Here is a 19,868-nt window from a genome sequence, read left to right on the forward strand (position 1 = left end):
ACTCAATAAGTTCCGCTTGTAAGAGATCATGAAGTATTTTTGGGACATCAGAGTTACTAAATGGATACCGTTTTTTGTGCATATCTTTAAAGGTTTCTCTTTTGCCCCCACTTTCTTGTAAATAACTGGATTTTCGAGTCACTTTTGTTCTTTTCTTTGAAGAGGCTTTGACTTGTGTAATACTTGTCATCATGGATTCTTCAAAATTTGTAGAAGTCTTGCCCCCATGTTTTGATTGTGACTTCACCATGGCTTTGTGAGGATCAGCAACAAATGCTCTTGTCCTTCAAGGTTAATCACCATCTTGTGAGCTTTTGTTGATAACTTATCAAAAGTCTCAAGTTGTATCCCTTGTAAAATGTAACTGAGTCTTCAATGCATACCTTGGATATACATCTCGATCGTGGATGATTGAGAGATTCAATCTTTGCAATTTAGATTTAGAGTCCTCCAACGCTCAATGAAATCGACAATTAGTTCATCCTTCCATTGGCATGCATTCGAGAGTTCATTCATGCTAACAATCAGGCTCGTACTATAAAAGCGATTCAAAAATTCTTATTCTAACTACTTCCAACTATCGATGGAACTAGGTTCAAGATCAGTGTACCAATTAAAGCATTACCCTTTAATGAACGAATGAATTGCTTGACAAGCAAATTGCCATCAGTGCTTGCATTATTACACGTCTATACAAAGTGTGCAATGTGTTGCTTAGGATTGCCTTGCCATCAAATTGTTGGAACTTTGGAGATTGGTAACCATCAAGCATTTTTAGACCATAAACTCTTGCAGTGTATGGTTTGGCATAAGTGTTAAATATCTTAGTGGCCCCAACAACTTTTTCTCTGATTGTGCCTTCAATGAACTCCTTAAGAGTGTTAACATGAACTGTGCCATCAGGAGAGACTGAAATTTCCTTCATCAAGTGGGACTTTGAAACATCCTTTTTCTCAACTTTTGAAGATATTTCAGCCTCATCATTCATCTTGAATTGCTACTTAGGCGTGTTTGAACCATTCTTACTTATGCGCTCCAACATGTCCATTAACTTGGCAATCCTAACATCTTGGTTTTGCACATGAATTGCTAGCCCTTCAACAATTTTGGTCAAATTAGAAATTTGGTTTTCAACAGTTGTAGTGCTCGTCATCATCATAGGCATCACCACAAAACTAGTTGAGTCATCGAAATTTGAGTCATGGTCATCCTCGTCACTAGGTAATACTTCAAGATTCTCCTCTTGGATGGCAGCAACAACTTTTTTAGTTTTTTGTGCAAAGGCCTTTGTCTTGGTCATTGTCATGGGACCAACGTCTTATGCCTCTTTATTTCTAGAAGTAAAAAATATTGAATCTTCAAGGCCGATAACTATCTTCTTTGAATCCATTAGTCATGTCTTAAAATAAGAACTCGTAGGAAGAGAAGAGATGAGAGGTAGAGATTGTTCCACCGGTCGTGTTAGAAATTTGTAAACACAAATTTCATTGCCTAAAATAAGAGACAAGAACATTTGTAGAAAAGATCAAATATATTAAATCAAATAATAAGAGAGTTGCAATTTCTGAAAATTCTAAAATCAAAGAAATTAATCCCCTGAGTCTTCCCTTCAAATGACTTCAATTGAAGGGTCGAAAGACTTGTTCTCCGACCAAGTAGGTGTTTCCTATGATTTAGGCGTAGAAAACGGATGATATGATTATGATGTTAAATACTTGAATTTTTAAGTTTTTAACACGAATAAAAGGAGGATTTATTTAACTTGATTATGATTTACATTTGAGGGAAAAAGCTCTTGAGAATTTGACAAAGTTTTTTCAAAATTTAGGGATTTCATTGTGTCCTGATTTGAGAGATGACCTCGATTTATAACCAAAACATATAGGTTGTGTCTTCAAGAAAACCCTTCAAATCTTTCTGCATTTTGGATAACTTGCAATTCAAGAACCCCATTTAATTGGGCTTAAATAGTGGGCCGACCCAAATAGTCCCTGGTAAATTAATAAATCAATTAATCTACTTTAGTTTAAGTGAGTCACAAATTTAATTTAGTTTAATTTAATAGCCCATATAATATTGGTTCAATTTGTCAATCCAAAACATAATGAACTTCTATGATTTAATTTAATTTAATCAAGATCAATTTAATTTATTTAATCTTGATTAAATAAAATTTCTTTGTCTACAATGTTGTGTGCTAAATTAGGAAAACATATACAAGTTGCTCTTAGGGGTTACCAGTGAACCACGAATACCACTCTTTCAACATCGATTCTGGTAACTAATCACCACTTGCTAAAAGGAGAAGAGGCTGCTAGATTTGGGCCTCCACAATTGTGTTTATTTCCCATTTTAAGTGGGCCTCCACAAATCTTACACTTTTATAATACACTGAAATATATATTCATATTTTTCATCTTGGTTCTTAATTAACTAAACATTCAATGGTATGAAACCGTTAAGAAATTAACCACTAAAGTACAAAACCATTTTCTCGAATGCAATTTTTTCCCCTTTTTATGTGAGAAAATGTTTTTTGCTCGATTTTAAAAGTAAAAAAGCAATAGCCACCCCGGTTGTGATTTAATTAGTTCATTCCTCATGAAACACGACAACAATAGTATTGAGGCCATGGTGGTTCAATTGAATTCACGAGAAGCAAGGTTGCATTGGCTGAATGTTTGAGCCACAAATTCAGACCAGGTTTCCTAGAGCAAGGGCATAGGCGGTTTAGTGGCAATAGAATTTTGCTAGCATAGCAAAAATTCGAAATGTAAGGTTCAAATAATGTTACATAATTCTAACATAACTAGTATATACGATCCATATGAACAATGAATTATTATAACATCTCTATTATGAAAGCATACCAACAGTTGATAAAGAGTTACAACTTGTTGAAGCATTTTTATATCGTTCAAAAATAGTTTTACTAATAGTTGTTCTTGCCCCATTCCTGGTCTACTAACATCAACAAAATCCACATAGTACCTAAACAAGTCCACGCTTCAAAATGAACAACAATGAAAAGAAGCTCCATAGTACACTTCAGGATACAACGCTAATAAAAACGTTTTTTTGCAAAAGGAACCAAGGAAAGGAGGCTACTTGCTAATCAAATTCTCTCATGTTCCTTGAGGGACTTTTGTACACTATATATAGAACAAATTCTTTCCAAATTTTGGTTTCAAGGATTCGCAGTTTCCACCATCAAAATTTGTTTTGGACTCAATACACCCCAACAGTATCAATTACTCTATATTGTAACTCAAACTTTTCTTTTAGACACTTTGACCTGAACTCTACAATTACTAATTAAGTCCAATTAGTATATATTGTACCACTTGTTATGTGTGGTTTTGTCCCACATTAGTTGTTTTATTAAGGAGTTTTCCTCTTTGTTGGTTATAAATGGAGCGCGTCTTTGGTGAGAAGTTCACCAAATCAAGGGAGTTTTTAGTGGGTTATTTAGGCTTTTGGATCATTAAACCTTTTGTAGTAAAATATTTTGGGCTCTATTGAGTTTTAAAGTTTTTGTACTCTCTTTTTTATAGTGAAATTCTGCTTCTCCTCCACCCGTGGATGTAGTTCAATTTCACCGCGAATCACAACCCTTTCATCAATTTTTTGGGACTGGACCTAACACCTCTAGGGACCGGACCTAATACCTCCTACTCGTATGTTGGTAGTGTATTGCGCAAGTTGGGTATGTGTTGGAGCATAAATTTGCTCGTGTGTTGGTAGTGTATTGTGCAAGTCGAGTGTGTTTTAGAGATTAAGCTATGTGTTCAAGTTAGGACTGCCAATGAGGTTGGACCAACTCAAGTTCAGCTTGTTTAGTCCAAGAAAAAGTCCATGAGTCTAATCTTTTATTGACTTGAGCTAATATTGGGCTTAAATATCATGCCTGAATTAAATATGAGTTGAATTTGGACCTCATTAGGCTCCAACCCAATATAGGCTCGACCTTTTAACGAGAGGGTGAAATTCTGCTTCTCCTCCACCCGTGGATGTAGTTCAATTTGATCGAATCACAATCCTTTCATCAATTTTTTGGGACTGGACCTAACACCTCTCGGGACCGGACCTAATACCTCCTACTCGTATGTTGGTAGTGTATTGCGCAAGTTGGGTATGTGCTGGAGCATAAATTTGCTCGTATGTTGGTAGTGTATTGTGCAAGTCGAGTGATTTTTAGAGATTAAGCTATGTGTTGAAGTTAGGACTGTCAATGAGGTTGGACCAACTTAAGTTCGGCTTGTTTGGTCCGAGAAAAAGTCCACGAGTCTAATCTTTTATGGACTTGAGCTAATATTGGGCTTAAATATTAGGTCTGAATTAAATATGAGTAGAATTTGGACCTCATTAGGTTCCAACCCAATATAGGTCCGACCCTTTAATTTGCATATATATATATATATAATTATGTATAATATATTCATATTTTGATATATGTATATATAATTATATATCTAAATATAAAATGCTAATACTTTATACTTATGATATATTAATATATATAAGAAATATTAAATATAAAAAATTATGTCAAAAGATTCAGAAAAACAAAGTTTAGTATGAGCAAATTGAGAACCTTTGAAGATGTATTAATTGTTGATTATGTTTTATTACTATTTTCCATGTACTTTGAACCAATTGGATATATTATTGTTGAAAAATTCTTGGTTTATATACTTTGTAATTAATTGTTATTGGTTCGCATATAGTTTTAATGTTGTGATCTTGTGGATGTTAAATTAGCTTTAGAACATAATAGTTATAGTAATTATATTAAAAAACTTAAGAAGTAATAAGTGAATTTAAACTAAATCCGAATTAGATTCACAACTCAAATATTTTGTGACCCAAGTATGAGCTTTATATTTATCGACCCAAAACTGAAAGTAGTAGACCTGTTGTTTGGCTACAAAACTGTTCTTTGGTTCCACTAGTTGGGTATATCATAAGGTAACCCTTCCCAGGTACTTGCAATAGTCCTTATATTTCCTCCAAGGTCGGTGTTAGGTAACTTGGTATAACATATAGTACTTGCAATAGAATGAAACATGCCTAAGGCCTCTGGCCAACCTATGGCCAGGATGTATAGTGGATGGGTAACTGGTGACACATAACTATTCACAACTAGGCTCCTCTCAATTGTATCGGAGAGAATTTCTCTCCATCATACTCTCATAAATTTAATTTTAAATTTATTTTTAAAATCAACACCATTCATAATATATTTCATCATTTGTGTTAGTTATATATAAAATTTTGTGTTAGCAATTTATAAAATTTCATTAAAAATTTGACTAAGTTTTACCCTCTAATTAATCATTTCAATTTTGTTACAATTTTGACTCATGTTTTACAGTTTAAAAGTTTCCTATAAATTGAATATCAAAATATTCTTAAAAGAATATCATTTTTTAGTATGTTGATTTAGATATTAAAAGAAAAACAATGACATAATCAGATGATTTTATGGAGTTATAAAATTTTAGATATAGATAATGGTAGGATCAATAGAGAAAAATTCAATGGAAAGCCTTCAATTAGGAAGTGTTGATCAAAGGTTTTGTAAGGGAGTAGTACTTCTCATTTTTGGGTTTAATTTTGCTATGTATTTTGGAGACATGGTTTATGTTCCACTCCTTTTTTTTCCAGTATTTTAATAATAAATTTGGGGTGGCATCCCTTTAAAAATAAAAAAAAGAGAGAAATTCAATGGAAATGATCCTACTTTAATTTTTCTATAAGATGTTTCTATAAGATGATTATATAAGCGTAGTTATAGCATCAGGGTCAGTTAAAAAGGGCATGCCTCTTTTAATTGTAACAAGTTTCCCTTCCTCACCAGAATTTGTCAATTTTTAACTTTTTCAACCAAAACAAGTCAGAGCCTGAGCAGACATTGAACATATATGTTCTACCCCGGCTTGTTACGATAAGAGTTTTTTGGAATAGAAACTTGTAGAGATTTCAAAACACTTTTTCTTCTAATATTTTATTTATTTGAATTAATTTTTAATTTCAGATACATCACATCTCAAGAGTTCTACATTGAATTTTAAAATTTTTCAAATAATCTTCAATCCATTACTTTCTTATTTTTCTTATTTTATCATTTCATGTGCCTTAAGACACCTTCACGTGTACAATTCAAGAAATATAAATATTGACACTAATTGTAACACTTCAATTCAGGGATCTAAAATAATTAACTCGTGTAAGGTTATTGATTGAAGGATTAAATACTCACTTAAAATATTTACATGAGAGAGGAGAAAATAAATCTATTATTGAAATTTCAAATAATGAAATAAAACCACAACAGACACATTTAAAAAAAAATACTTCAATCAATGCTCTATTTATAACTTACAAAGACTTTTAAAATAAGAAACTACTCGTACAAAAAATTACTAAATAAAACACAAACTCCTAAATAACACAAATATTTAGAACTTGACTCCAATAATAAAACTAGTAAATAAATAAATATAAACTTCTGGAGCTGGTTTCTTTTGCCAACAAAGATGACGTACGTTCTTCAGCAAACAATTTTTCTTTCCAATTCTTATTCCTTTTATTGGTTATTTAATTTATTGTACGTTCAATCTTTGTTTTGCTCCTAAAGCAAAATATGACTTATAGATCCAATCCGGATCCATGGAATTTCTGTGCAGTGATCTGATCTAGCCGTTCTGCCATCTCACTTGTAAGATAATTTTTCCAATCTCCAACCTTACCATTACGAAAAAATACCTGATTCCTAAGAATCCGCCAGGTCCCGCTCTTGTTCACCTCCAAATTTCTCAAGTGATCAAAACTACAGAGCCCTAAAATCTCATCAACCACTCCTGCTGTCTCTTCCTCTTGAGAAATTGGACAACCCAAGAACTCGGCAAGATGTTTCAAGTAAAATGCAGGTTCTTGTGTCATCTGTTCATACTTCAGAAAAAGTACTTTTCAGGACCTATCCAAGCTTGCTTTCCAGTAATCTAAAACATGATCCCAAACAGGTCCAGACATGCTCACTCCCTTACAAAACAAGTAAAAAATTCTTCAAAAGAAGTCTCAGTACTCCCCAGCTTATTAGTGAAGTGCCAATACGAGACCAAAACATCCTTAATGTTTAGATAGACAATCCTGCAACCCGAATTCATCACTGACTCAGGCAGTAGCGCAAGGGGCAGTGGTTTCCAAGCAGTCTTCTTGAATCTTGGAAATATTGTCGGAAAGAATATTCAGGGTCCTGTTTATCATGAGAGAGAGCATAAAATTCCAGTTGTGGCACAAGAACATAAGGATTTTGGTTGAGCAAAGGGTGGCTTGGGTTGATGGGATGAATATTTCGGTTCATCAAGGTGAATGCGAGGGCCTTCAGCCATGCGGTGGCCGACTTGGGAGTGGTGATTAGCAGGACATCACTGTCTCGAGCCTGGAAGTGCTTTTGGACTTCAACGAGCCCTGGCAACTGGTTAGTAGTAAACCAAAAGCCATTGTACTTGTACAGATAAGAAGAACCTTGCCATCTCTCTCTGGGGAGAGTAGAATACAGGTTCTTGCACTGCTCTTGCATTAGTTCCTGTACTTCTGAATCTTCTGAGAAAGGAACTTTGAAGGAGGATGGAGTTGTAGACATATTGGTGCCTTTAGGATTGTTATTGAATATACTTTTGTTGCTCAGCTCTCAAGTCCCCCACTCGTTCTTTTATAGACATGGTGTGGGGGCACTTGGGATCCTCGGTGACAAGTTTCCAGTGCCAATTCAATGTCACCTATAGGATTTCGCCAAGTGCCCTATTATTATTTGTACTTTAATTTTCTAATAATTCAAATTAATTTGATTTAACAAAATTTTTCTCTACCTCTACAACTTTGAATCAAAATTAACTGACGGGTCTAATTTCACTTGGATTTCTTACATATATATCCTTAATATTTTATTATTTATTAAGAAAAAATATTATTTTATTTATTTTTTAAAAAATAAAATAATTATTTTTTATTTTTTCGAATTCGAGATCGAGTTCGAGTTGGAAATTGTCAGCTCGTCGAGCTCGAGTTCAAGTTCAATGAAATTATGCCGAGACTCGATTTGATTAGGTCAAAACTCGACACGATCCGACTCGTTTGCAGCCCTTGAGAGTGGAACAATAAACTTTAAATATGGGGACAAACTGATAAAATTATGGATATACATTATAAATTTCAGTGAGGTCAATAGCTCCCACTGCCTCCCACTATCTTCGGATCTAAAGCTAGGCTATATAAATGTCTACACAAGAACCGAGCAACAATCAAGTATACTCAACGCAAATCCTAAAGCCACCAATATGTCGACATCTCCATCCTCCTCCTCAGCTCCTTTATCAGAAGATTCAGATCTACAGGAACTAATGGAACAGCAGCGCAAGAACCTGCTTTCTACTCTCCCCAGACAGAGATGGCAAGGTTCTTACCTGTACAAGTACAATGGCTTTTGGTTCAGTACTATGCAGATGCCAGGGCTCGTTGAATTCCGAAAGCACTTCCAGGCTCGAGACAGTGATGTCCTAATAATCACCACTCCCAAGTCGGGCACCACATGGCTGAAGGCCCTCGCATTTGCCTTGATGAACCGAAATATTTATCCCATCAACCAGAACCACCCTTTGCTCAACCAAAATCCTCATACTCTTGTGCTAAACTTGGAATATCTTAGCCCTCATGATAAACAGCACCCTGATTATTCTTTCCAAGGATCAAGAAGACTGCTTGGAACCCACTGCCCGCTTGCGCTACTGCCCGAGTCAGTGATGAACTCGGGTTGCAAGATTGTCTATCTATGCAGAAACATTAAGGATATTTTTGTCTCGTATTGGCACTTCACTAATAAGTTGGGGAGTACTGAAACCTCTTTCGAGGAATTTTTTGACCTGTTTTGTAAGGGAGTGAGCTTATCTGGACCTGTTTGGGATCATGTTTTAGGTTACTGGAAAGCAAGCTTGGACAAGCCCCAAAAGGTACTTTGTCTGAAGTATGAAGAAATGACACAAGAACCAGCTTTTAACCTGAAACATCTTGCCGAGTTCTTGGGTTGTCCAATTTCTCAAGAGGAAGAGACAGCAGGAGCGGTTGATGAGATTTTAGGGCTTTGTAGCTTTGATCAGATGAGAAATTTAGAGGTGAACAAGAGCGGGACCTTGGGGAATCTTAGGAATCATGCATTTTTTCGAAATGGTAAGGTTGGAGATTGGAAAAATGATCTTCCAAGCGAGATGGCAGGACGGCTTGATCAGATCACTGCACAAAAATTCCATGGATCCGGATTGGATCTATAAGTCATATTTGCTTGAGTCTAGAAGTTTTTATTTATTTATTTACTAATTTTATTAGCGTCAATTTTTTAGTGGTTGTATTATTTCGAAGTTCATGTTTTATTTAGTAATTTCGTATGCAAGTGACCTCTTATTTTATAAGTCTTTGTAAGTTTTTAAATTGAGTATTAGCTGAAGTATTTTATTAGAAGTGTAAATTACTAGCTCTTTTGTCAATTTCAAATGTTATGAGTGATGAGTGTGTTTGAATTGCACATTATTTACATACACTAATTTACTTGTATTATTAACACATTTTTCAACACTTTTTTATCTCCTATCAAACACACTCGTGATGCAGGAAGAAAAAGAAAGGGCATTCTAGTATGCATAGGATTATTTTTTGTCCTAAACGTTCTTTGTTGAGATTGATTAGATTTTCACTTCTTCTTCAAAGAAGAAGCAAAGCAAAAAATTAGATAATCTAAAGCCCACTCCCAAGAAGACAGCTAGAGATTCGGATCATGATAAAATGATGACAAAGAAGAATAATACTAGTAAAAGGAATACAAACAAGAATGGTCATGGACAGGAAAATGGAAGGAGTGACGCACCACCATCAGCAGGAGGAGCTGGACGGAGGCCGGGAAAGAGGACTGGAGATGGTCTAGTTACATATGGTGAAAAGGATTTGGGGATAGGGAAGGCGGCTACTGAAGGTTACTCCTTTGTGCCCCTTCGATTGTGACTGTTGCTTTTGAAAGCAAGGCATCATCCACGAGAGTTTACCTTTTCTTTCTTTCTTTATTTGATTTTTTCTATATTTTGATTTACTAATTGTTGTGGTTTTAGATATTTTGATGATGAAAAATTGTGGGCTAACTAAGCTAGGACCTCTTTCCATATGTTGTAATACTAGTAAGGTTTGGCTGTGCAACACAGCCAATGCCTATCTTGAAGTGTTTTAAGGGTAGCAAAATTGGAAGGAATGTTTTTGAATTGAGTGTCATGTGTAAAAATATACGTAAAATATGTACATCCCTAAAATGGAACGAAATTGGATTATTAGCATTTAAACTTGTACAGATGAACTTACTTTGCCACTTAATATATTATATGATTTTCTTGTCAATTTTATTTTAATTCATTAATACATTATATTTAGCAGCATTTTAGAATATTCAGTCTGAAATTACTACCAAACATAATATGCACTTTTCCTATCAATTTTATTTTAATTCATTTATGAAGGCAGTGAGACAAGAACAACAGTGCATGATCTATACACTGAACTTTTGAAATTTTGGTCTTGGACTTGCATGTTACAGTTTGCTAATATTGATTGACATAAAAATCTATTATTACATCCTTTATCAGTTGAGTGAGGAATTATACTAACTTGTCTAATTGATTTTTTTTTCTTTGTTTTGATTGTCAAAATTTAGTTGATAATGAAATAGACATTCAATTAGCTTAGCTATCCATTAAAGAAATAAGCAAGCATCTTTAACATAAACAATCTAAAAATGTCACAAAAACAGAAAAACAAATCTAAATAGACTAAATAGTTTCAAAGTTCGTTGCTAAAGTTTACAATCATAAGTCACACAGTATATATAATTCAATACTCAGTAGCTACTAGTAGTTTACTTGTGAAACTTGTAAATATCAAGTAATCTTAATCAACATTTTATCAAACATTAGGCAGGCTAGTTATGAGTAATGTGACTAACTTGAAGTAAAGTGATGGACAAAGCAAAAGTCTTGAATGTTGAAGGCAATGCTGCAAAATCAAAACACAAAACATGTAAAAGAAACTATATCTTACTACAATAAGATATAAATGCATAGATATGGTGAAAAAAAAGCTAAGAAAAATTGTATTACCAAATGATGAGAAAGCAAGAAACTGAAGGACGTTTTCTTTTTGCTATGCGAGAACGAAAAGCAAATAAAACAGAATAACAGTTGGTAATGTATGTAGTAGTGTGCACTGTACTATTCAAGATTTGTTTGTTGATAATAATTTTATCTAAAAAGATAATCTATGAAAGCTGAACTAGTGTAGTGCTTTGTATTTCAATCTAATGGTTATGAAAAGATGAAGCACAACTAATAATTTATCAAAAGGTTGGCATTTTTGTGAAGGACAACCTAACTCTAAGGAACAAAGTAATTGTCTCATGATTAGGTAATTGTCAAAAAGTGGAGTAGGTGAAGAATGCTTGCATTATTTGACTTATTACAAGCAAACGAGAGAGTAAAATAATCTGTAAGCTGCCTTGTTGAATAATCTAATAATGCAATGGCTTAGAAAAATGTTTTTCGCTCCAAATTAGATAGAACTTATAATAAATAAGATTTATTGAATAATCTAATAATCTGATGGCAAAAAAATAGTGAAAAAAATATATGCAAATCTAACGGCTACCATTAAAACAAAAAAAAAAAAGAGAGAAGAGCATTTTAATGAAATATAATAAATATATATATATTTGTTATTTAGACATTAATGCATTCCTTTGTTTAACATAGGAAAAAAATTTATGGTAATAAAAAGCAAATATTAACGTATAAATCAATTAAAATAAAATTGATTAAAAAATAATATAATATCTTAAGTGGCAATGTCAGTTAAATGCTAATAGAAATACGAATAAACCTAAAGTCAAAAGTTATCAAATATTTTAATATGAACGAATTAAAATAAAATTGAAACAAAAAAATGCACATTGCATTAAGTAGCAGTAATAATCTGTTTCTTTATAATAAGATGGAATCAGTTTTAAATAATATTTTCCATTACATTTACAAAATAGCACAAAAAAATCAAAAAAATATAACATTTTGAAAAGATCAATGTAATTGTATAATTTTTAACAAGTGAAACTTATTTTGTCAAATATAATTATAAGAATACATTGAAATAAATATAAATTCAAATAATAATAATAATGTTGTAGTTCGATCACTTTTGACCAATACACAAGTTAATTTGTCAAATATAACTTCAAATGATGATGTAAATAGTAATAAATATAAATTCTAATTGAATTATATCTGTCCAAAGTCTAAAGATTGAAAAGTCTATTAAAAATAATTCAACCTTATAGAGGAATGCCAGATTTAGTCCAACTTAGGTCATTGAGCAATTAAAGTTGCTACAGTAACTTTAGACATTCAACACATCCAAAGAGAAAGAAACGATAAAAGCTCAAAATTCACCTATAGTGCCACGTGTTATTAAAGAAAGTTGTTAAAGTAACTTTGGATCTTTAGTCATCTTATGGTAAGATGTTTGATAGAAGAGGTATAGACTTGTGCTTGCAATTTTGATGATCACTCGCTCAAGAAAAACAAGAAATGATGGATTTTCTTGACATATTGAATACCGTTACTAGATCTTTTTTTCCTCTTAAATTTTGTGCTTTCAGCGATGGGATAATACGTGGCTTTTACTTGATAAATACTCCTGCATGGATTAGAATGCCCTTACTATTTGTTCGTGCATTGCACATGATGATGTTCACTGTTAGCCATAACAGCTGAAATAATAGACGGCCAACAATTTGTAATTTTGATACATCAAGAGCCAAAAGTTTTCTCTTAATTGTTGGAGGGCTAAAAGTTTACGTAGCTAAAAGTTCGAGAGTTACTTGGAACTTTTTGCCCTTTCTATCAAAATGTTTTATTAGAAATAAAACAAAGTAAAACAAAAAAATAATTTGAATGTGTTAATTTATTTTTCAATATTAGGTTAATTTTCCTTCTGTAGGCTTTATGATTACAATTGAAAAAGAAGAATGATATTAAAGTTAAGTTAATATGCTCGAACGAAATTTCGATCCACCAATATAAGTATGCAGTCTGCTTCAAAATGCATCTTGGCTTTTATTAGGAATAGCAGGCAATCATCCCACTAGTTAAGTTGAGAAAACCATAAAATGGACTGAAAAGTTGGTGTATAGTTGTTATGTATTCATGCAATTATCTCATAGCCATTTTAGAAAAATTCCTCATTTTCATTATATTATACACTTAAAAAATGTCAAATTGCTTGAACAACCAATGGAACTCAAATTATTTTTAGCAAAAAATGAGTTAAAACAGCGTGATTAAAAAATTAAAACTTATTTATTTGAAAACATCACGCAGTCAAACATTAACAATTTGCTTTTATATGCTTATGAGAAGCTCTGGGTGCTACTTGTACCTTATATGTATAAAAATAAAATAAATAAACATGTTTCTTCTCACCAAAAATCTACATTAACCTCTCGGAAAACATCTCAAAAGCACATTAAAGATCCAAAAATTCCCCAATCATGCTCTCGCCTTTCACCATTGATAAGGGTTTATTTTACGTATTTTTAAGTACATTTTATTAGTTAATTTTGGTTTTATTATATAGTTTTATAACTAAAATAACTAAGGTTTTGGTAAAAATCTACATTTTATGTTAAAGTGGCTAACATTACATTTCTATTGATTTTTATGGTAAAAACTTCATATTTTGTAGGTTTAATGATTCAATCATCAAATGAAGTGCATTGAGAAGATATTTGGATGATTGAAGATGGATTAAAGTGGTGAAAATAAAATATGAAGTGTAAAAGGAGAAATGCAATTTGAGAACAAAAGAATCAAGAAAAAGTCAGCTTTGACAACTCAGACACATTTTTGTATTTTGACTATATCTGGAGCTACACAGATCGGATCAAGGTGATCTTGGTACCATTTTGAAGCTAAGATATATATCTACATTTGGTATGTAGACATCAAAGTCCAATTCAGCTGTTTTCTTGGTCAAAAAGTCGAAACACAGAAACTTATCTGGATGGTCAAAAGCTGAAGCCCAGAATTGACCAGTCTATGGTATTTCGAGCATATCTCTGTCCACTGATCTCCAAATTAGATGATTCTTGAAGCATTGGAACGATATTTCAAAGGGATACAACTTTTTTGTTTTACATAATAGTTAGTTCAGTGGCTATCATAGACAAAATTGTAGTTGAAGTGAGGTCAAAAGTGAAAACGCGTATGGCAGCCGAATTTCTACAATTTACTGAATCATTTTTCTCATCTTCACACTACTTTCCAGCTAGAGTTGGAGAGAAAACGTAGGCTGAACATGTTTCTGATACACAAAGGAAGAAAAATAGCTTATTGTCAAGTCAAAAATAAACGGTAGAATCAAGAGGCTGGAACTTTGTTTTGTTGACTTTGTTAACACCAAATTTAGAGAATCAAAGGGGAGAAGAAAAATACGGTAGGGGAATGGAGGATATCAGAATTTTAGGATAAAAACTGAGGCTGGACATATTCTCAAGACTAGCAATTTTTGCAGGAAGCTTGAAGAGTGCAAAAATGTAGTTCTTCCATTTCCTTAGTGTAGGATAGTTTAGTTAGTTAGTTCATCCTTCTTGTATATTAGCTAGATTAAGATGAAGATGGAGATGAAGAAGGAGGAGTTGAAGCTCAAGTAACATGGGTTATCTCTTCTCCAACTCTTTATCTTTTGTATTGGATTCTTAAGTTTGATTAATATACAAGTTTTGGATTTTATGTTATTTATGTGTTTTTAAAGTTTATGCCTTGGATTTGGTTGAACTTTCTATAATTGTTAGTGTTTATTATTTGGTTATTTGATTGCTATGATTTGAGCAAGTTATTTAATACTTTAGCTCTTTAAATCATGATTAATCTGGTACCATTAATTGTGATTATCTAAGGTGTTATTTCTGCAATGAAAATTGAGATTTAACATTAGTTCAAGAAGTGCTAAACATAGGGAGTACACTCACGAAAGTAGAGGTGTACCTATGTGGTTTTTAGTGAACATTTTATGTAATTTCATTGAAAAAATGAACTTGTAGCTAATTTCATAACCATGAGAATAGGTATGGATTAGTTATGAGTATAATTGATTCACTACGAAAGTAGGATTCAAATATATAAGGAAATTACACCATAACTAACCTAGATGTAGTATTCAATGATCCAAATATAGCACTTGTATGAGTAGTTAGGGATACCACAACCTAAGGAGCTTTTATTTGTTATTTTGTACAATTTCAGTAGGTTAAATTTGTTATAATTCATTGATAGTCTAAATAATAGAGAAACTTTAGTAATACCGGTAATTGTTCACTTTTCCCTGTGGGATCGACCCGATATATACCCTAAACTACTAGTTGACCTGTATACTTGCAGTGAACCGGTGTAATTCGATTTTTTTTAACTTGTACGTATGTAAAATACCCGTCAAGTTTTTGGCGCCGTTGCCGGGGAAGATTTGGCAATATCGGTGTGAAGAGTAACTTTATTAGTTTATACGTTTTATTAGTTATTGTGTGAATGTTATTTTCTGTTATTTTAGTATTTTCTGTGTGTATACATTTTATCACCTATTCTTCTTACTAATTTTGCTCTTAAGTTGTTTAAAAGCAATTTTAGGTAATGAGGAGGGTAGGTCAATTTGGAGGACAATGCTTGAGAAGTGGAAGATTGGCAATGGATGGTTACCAAGTGCAAAGCTTCTTCAACAGAGGTAACCAAGAATTTACTGAATGTATATCTTTTGAAAATGGTTTAAGGTGTTTAAAGACTAAATTTGATATTATGATGGACACAATTATGCATGAAATTGAGTAAGGGAGGAATGTTAATACTTTAGTTCTTATCATGTGATTTGTGACTTGTGTGGACGTTATCATACTATTAATACATATATGTAAGCACAAAATGTGAATTATTATGATGAATTAGAGCAATACAATCCTTGTTTTGATCGATATATTGCTAATTGGAGTAATTTTCCTGCTTATGGTTGGGATAATCAATATACATATAGTGATTATCCATATTTTTATGATTACCAACCTGAAAGTGTCCAATATGAATCAAAACCATCTTGGGAGTTGGCAATAGAGAAGTTAGCTAATGCACCTCTACCTTGGGAATTAGAAAGTGAACTATTAGCTAATGATTCTAATGTATCTTGGGAGCTAGCTGTAGAAAATTTTTCTAATCAATTTGATTCAGCAATAGAAAAGCTAGCAAATGCAACTTCCGACCGATTTGATAGGATTGAGGAAAGAATAGATGAATTAGCTTCTCACTTTGGTAGAATACATGAGCAATTGAATGCGTTATGTGAAGTTATTTCCTCTAATAATTTGCAAAAGGATCCTAGCATGAATGGTGGGAATGTTGTATGTGAAAATGGGTTGCAGTTTGATGAAAATGATGAATTTCAAGTGTGTTTTAATGAGCAAATATCCATTTCACATGATAATATCTTTGGAGCTAACTTTGAATCTTAAAAGGTGAGATTTAATGACTCATTTTTCACCCCTCTTGAGGAGTGTATAAAAAGTACAGGTTTTAAAGGTATTCCTGTCCAAGATACTCTCATGGCATTTCCTTTGGTGAATTTTCAAATGGTATATATTCAAGGTAACATCTGTGAAACACTTGGGATAGGTAAGTTACTTCCATCTCTCATATCATTAGAACATGTGACTTATACTATAAAGTCACCATTTAATAATCCACCACGACCTAAAATGGTGGATTATTCATTAACAAAGCCTCCTTGAAAAATGAAGTTCAATAGTCGAGCCAACGACTATAAACAAAAGCGCTCATTGGGAGGCAACCCTATGTTTGTTTAAGTTTGTATTATTTTCGGGTGATTTCACGTTTAAAGTATGAAATTGAGTTATTTTGTTGTTTTTCTTTTGTAGGTATTGGGAATAGAAGCAAAAGTGACCAAACGAGGTGAAAAAGGTGAAGTTTGATCAAGGAACTCAATCTCTCGATTTGAGTAATTGTTGTTTTTGATTCGTTAGAAGGGGTTAAAATGCATGTTTTGATCATTTTACATGTGCATGCATTGAATATTTTAGCAAAGAAATGATCTATGATGCATTTTGGGAAATTGGGGTATCATTTACAATTATTCAAAAGTTGAATTTCTACTAAATTTCGCAGCAAAAAACGCGCCACTGAATCGCGTTTTCGTAGAAACGCGTTTTCAATTCTGCGCCCATAATAAAGAAAGCGCGCCTTCAAAACGCGACAGAAAGTCGCGTTTTCTACCAAGTCGCGTTTTCCAGCCTATTCAAAAACCAGAAACGCGTCTTCAAATATGCGACTTGAAGTCGCGTTTTCTCACGTAGTCGCATTTTCGATGCTGCAAATTTTGTGAAGAAACGCGACTTCACAAAACGCAGCTTGATGGCGCGTTTTGATGAGTCGCGTTTTCTGAGCACTTTTTTTTTTTTAAAAAAAAAACAGTTTCCTTGATTCTTTTTTTCTTCTTTTCCTCATATATTTTCTTGTACCTTGAGTTGCTTATTATGTATTTTTTATAGGTACATCACCAAAATAAGGGCGGAACTCATGAACTGTAGGAGCTAGGTGAACAACATATCTTGAAGTTTCATATTCAATCCCAATAATAGGGGAGTATTACTTTCCTTTATCTTGATTTTTCTTTTTACACATTGAGGACAATGTGTATGATACGTTCCTCGATCAACTTGTTTCGAGACACGTAGCACGTTTGCCCAAGGATCTAGCGAGATTGTCCTACGCTTGGTTTGCGGGACCTTAAATCAACACGGACGACACGAGTTGGTTTAAAGCGGTAGAACGACGACACCAATGAAGGTGATTACTCCAAAGAATAGATCGGACGAACAATCATGGACAAGGCGCAGGATTGCTCAATAACCCTTGTCAAAGCAAGTTAGAGGCTCGAACTCTCTCTTTAAGAGGAAATCGAAAATACTAAGAATTTTATTCATAAAACTTGTTCTTGAAACCTTACAAAGCAAGCTTATTTATAGGCTAAGGTAACAAGAAAAATCCTACGAAAACCCTAATGGAGCAATCGGCCATCTTGACTCCTAGGATGGGTTGGCCCATGCTTCTACTAAGCAACTAACCCAATCTAATAAGCATTAAAGGCAAAGGCCCTACTCGGCCGACTCACGTGGAGGCCCACTTGATTCTTCATGGGTTTGGATCAAGGTGTAGATTACTTGATTGTCTCTTTCCAAGTTTTTAATATCTCTATGGACCCCATGTTGGTCTTGGACAGTGCGAACAAGGGTTTGGAGGGATTCTTTGAATAGCTTGGTCCATGCACGTGTGACTGGGCCCAATGGAACTCGGATTGGGTCATTGCGTGGGCCAAGATCCGTGTACACATCAGTCCGCTCCTCTTGAGAAGGATTTGCCCTCAAATCAGGATCCTCCTCGTCAAGAAATGGGCTCAGGTCCACGACATTGAAGGTCGCACTAACATTGTATTCCCCAAGTAGCTCCAATTTGTAGGCGTTGTCATTGATTCGTTAGAACACTCGGAAGGGTCCATCACCTCTTGGGGATAGTTTGCTCTGACGCTGCTTGGGGAATCGCTCTTTTCTCAGGTGTAGCCAAACCCAATCTCCAAACTCAAAAATCATCTTACGATGGTGCTTGTTGGCTTGCTAGAGGTATTGCTGAATACGCTTCTCAATGTTTACTCGAATGGCTTCATGTAACCTGCGCACAAAATCAGCCTTCTTTTGCCCTTCTAAGCTTGTGTGCTCAGAGGAAGGTAAGGGTACCAAATCAAGAGGGATCAATGGGTTAAGGTCATAAACAATCACAAAAGCTGAGTAGTGTATAGCACTATGAATGGTGCGATTATAGGCAAATTCTACGTGGGGCAAGTACTCTTCCCAAGTTTTGAGATTCTTTTTAATCAGGGTTCGAAGTAGAGTACCCAGTGTGCGATTGACAACTTCAGTTTGTCTACAAAGTCTTCTAAAAGTAGCTCAAGAACTTTACATCTCTATCGCTAACAATGGTCTTAGGCACGCCATGCAGACGGACAATTTCTTTGAAGAACAAAGTACCAATATGAGATGCATCATCAGTTTTATGGCAAGGGATAAAATGAGCCATCTTAGAGAAGCGACCAACCACGACGAAGATGGAATCATTACCCCTTGGTGATCTAGACAGTCTTAAGACAAAATTCATAGACAGGTCTACCCAAGGATGATGAGGGATAGGTAATAGGGTATACAGGCCGTATGGATTTGTTTTAGACTTCGCCTTATGACAAGTGGCACATCTACCAACCATGCGTTCGACATCTCTACGCATATGAGGCCAGTAAAAGTGCTCTTGTAGCATGGCTAGGGTCTTAACAATGCTAAAGTGGCCCATGAGACCACAACTATGTGCCTCCCTAACCAAAAGATCATTTACGGAAGAATTAGGCACACACAGCTTATCCACATGGAATAGAAATCTGTCATGCAAAAAGTATTTTCCATGCGGGTTCTTAACACACACAACATATATATCACCGAAGTCATGATCATGTGTGTAAAGTTTCTTAATCATTTCGAAGCCTAACAACTTAGTATCAAGAAAGACAAGCAAAGAATATCTCCGTGATAAGGCATCGGCTACCACATTTGTTTTGCCAGTCTTGTACTTAATGACATAGGAGAAGGTGTCAATGAAACTTACCCATTTGGCATGTCTCTTACTTAACTT

The 19,868-nt window shown here is 34.0% G+C and overlaps 2 protein-coding genes across 2 annotated transcripts; one reads left to right on the forward strand and one right to left on the reverse strand.

Moving 5' to 3' along the window:
- Positions 1–7,168: 7,168 nt before the first annotated feature.
- LOC113737395 (cytosolic sulfotransferase 13-like) lies at positions 7,169–7,648 on the reverse strand. The gene has a single exon (XM_072083742.1). It carries the CDS (start codon positions 7,646–7,648, stop codon positions 7,169–7,171), a length of 480 nt encoding a protein of 159 aa, XP_071939843.1.
- Positions 7,649–8,342: 694 nt separating this feature from the next.
- LOC113737396 (cytosolic sulfotransferase 5-like) lies at positions 8,343–9,329 on the forward strand. The gene has a single exon (XM_027264636.1). The coding sequence runs from the start codon at positions 8,343–8,345 to the stop codon at positions 9,327–9,329; it is 987 nt and encodes a 328-aa protein (XP_027120437.1).
- Positions 9,330–19,868: the final 10,539 nt, after the last annotated feature.

The sequence above is a fragment of the Coffea arabica genome, chromosome 3e (genome assembly GCF_036785885.1).
Source record: "Coffea arabica cultivar ET-39 chromosome 3e, Coffea Arabica ET-39 HiFi, whole genome shotgun sequence".
In the NCBI taxonomy this organism is placed as follows: Eukaryota; Viridiplantae; Streptophyta; class Magnoliopsida; order Gentianales; family Rubiaceae; genus Coffea; species Coffea arabica.

Bases quoted from the DNA above. Each gene is read 5' to 3' on its own strand.
- LOC113737396 (XM_027264636.1), top strand. From the start codon at position 8,343: ATGTCGACATCTCCATCCTCCTCCTCAGCTCCTTTATCAGAAGATTCA.
- LOC113737395 (XM_072083742.1), bottom strand. From the start codon at position 7,648: ATGTCTACAACTCCATCCTCCTTCAAAGTTCCTTTCTCAGAAGATTCA.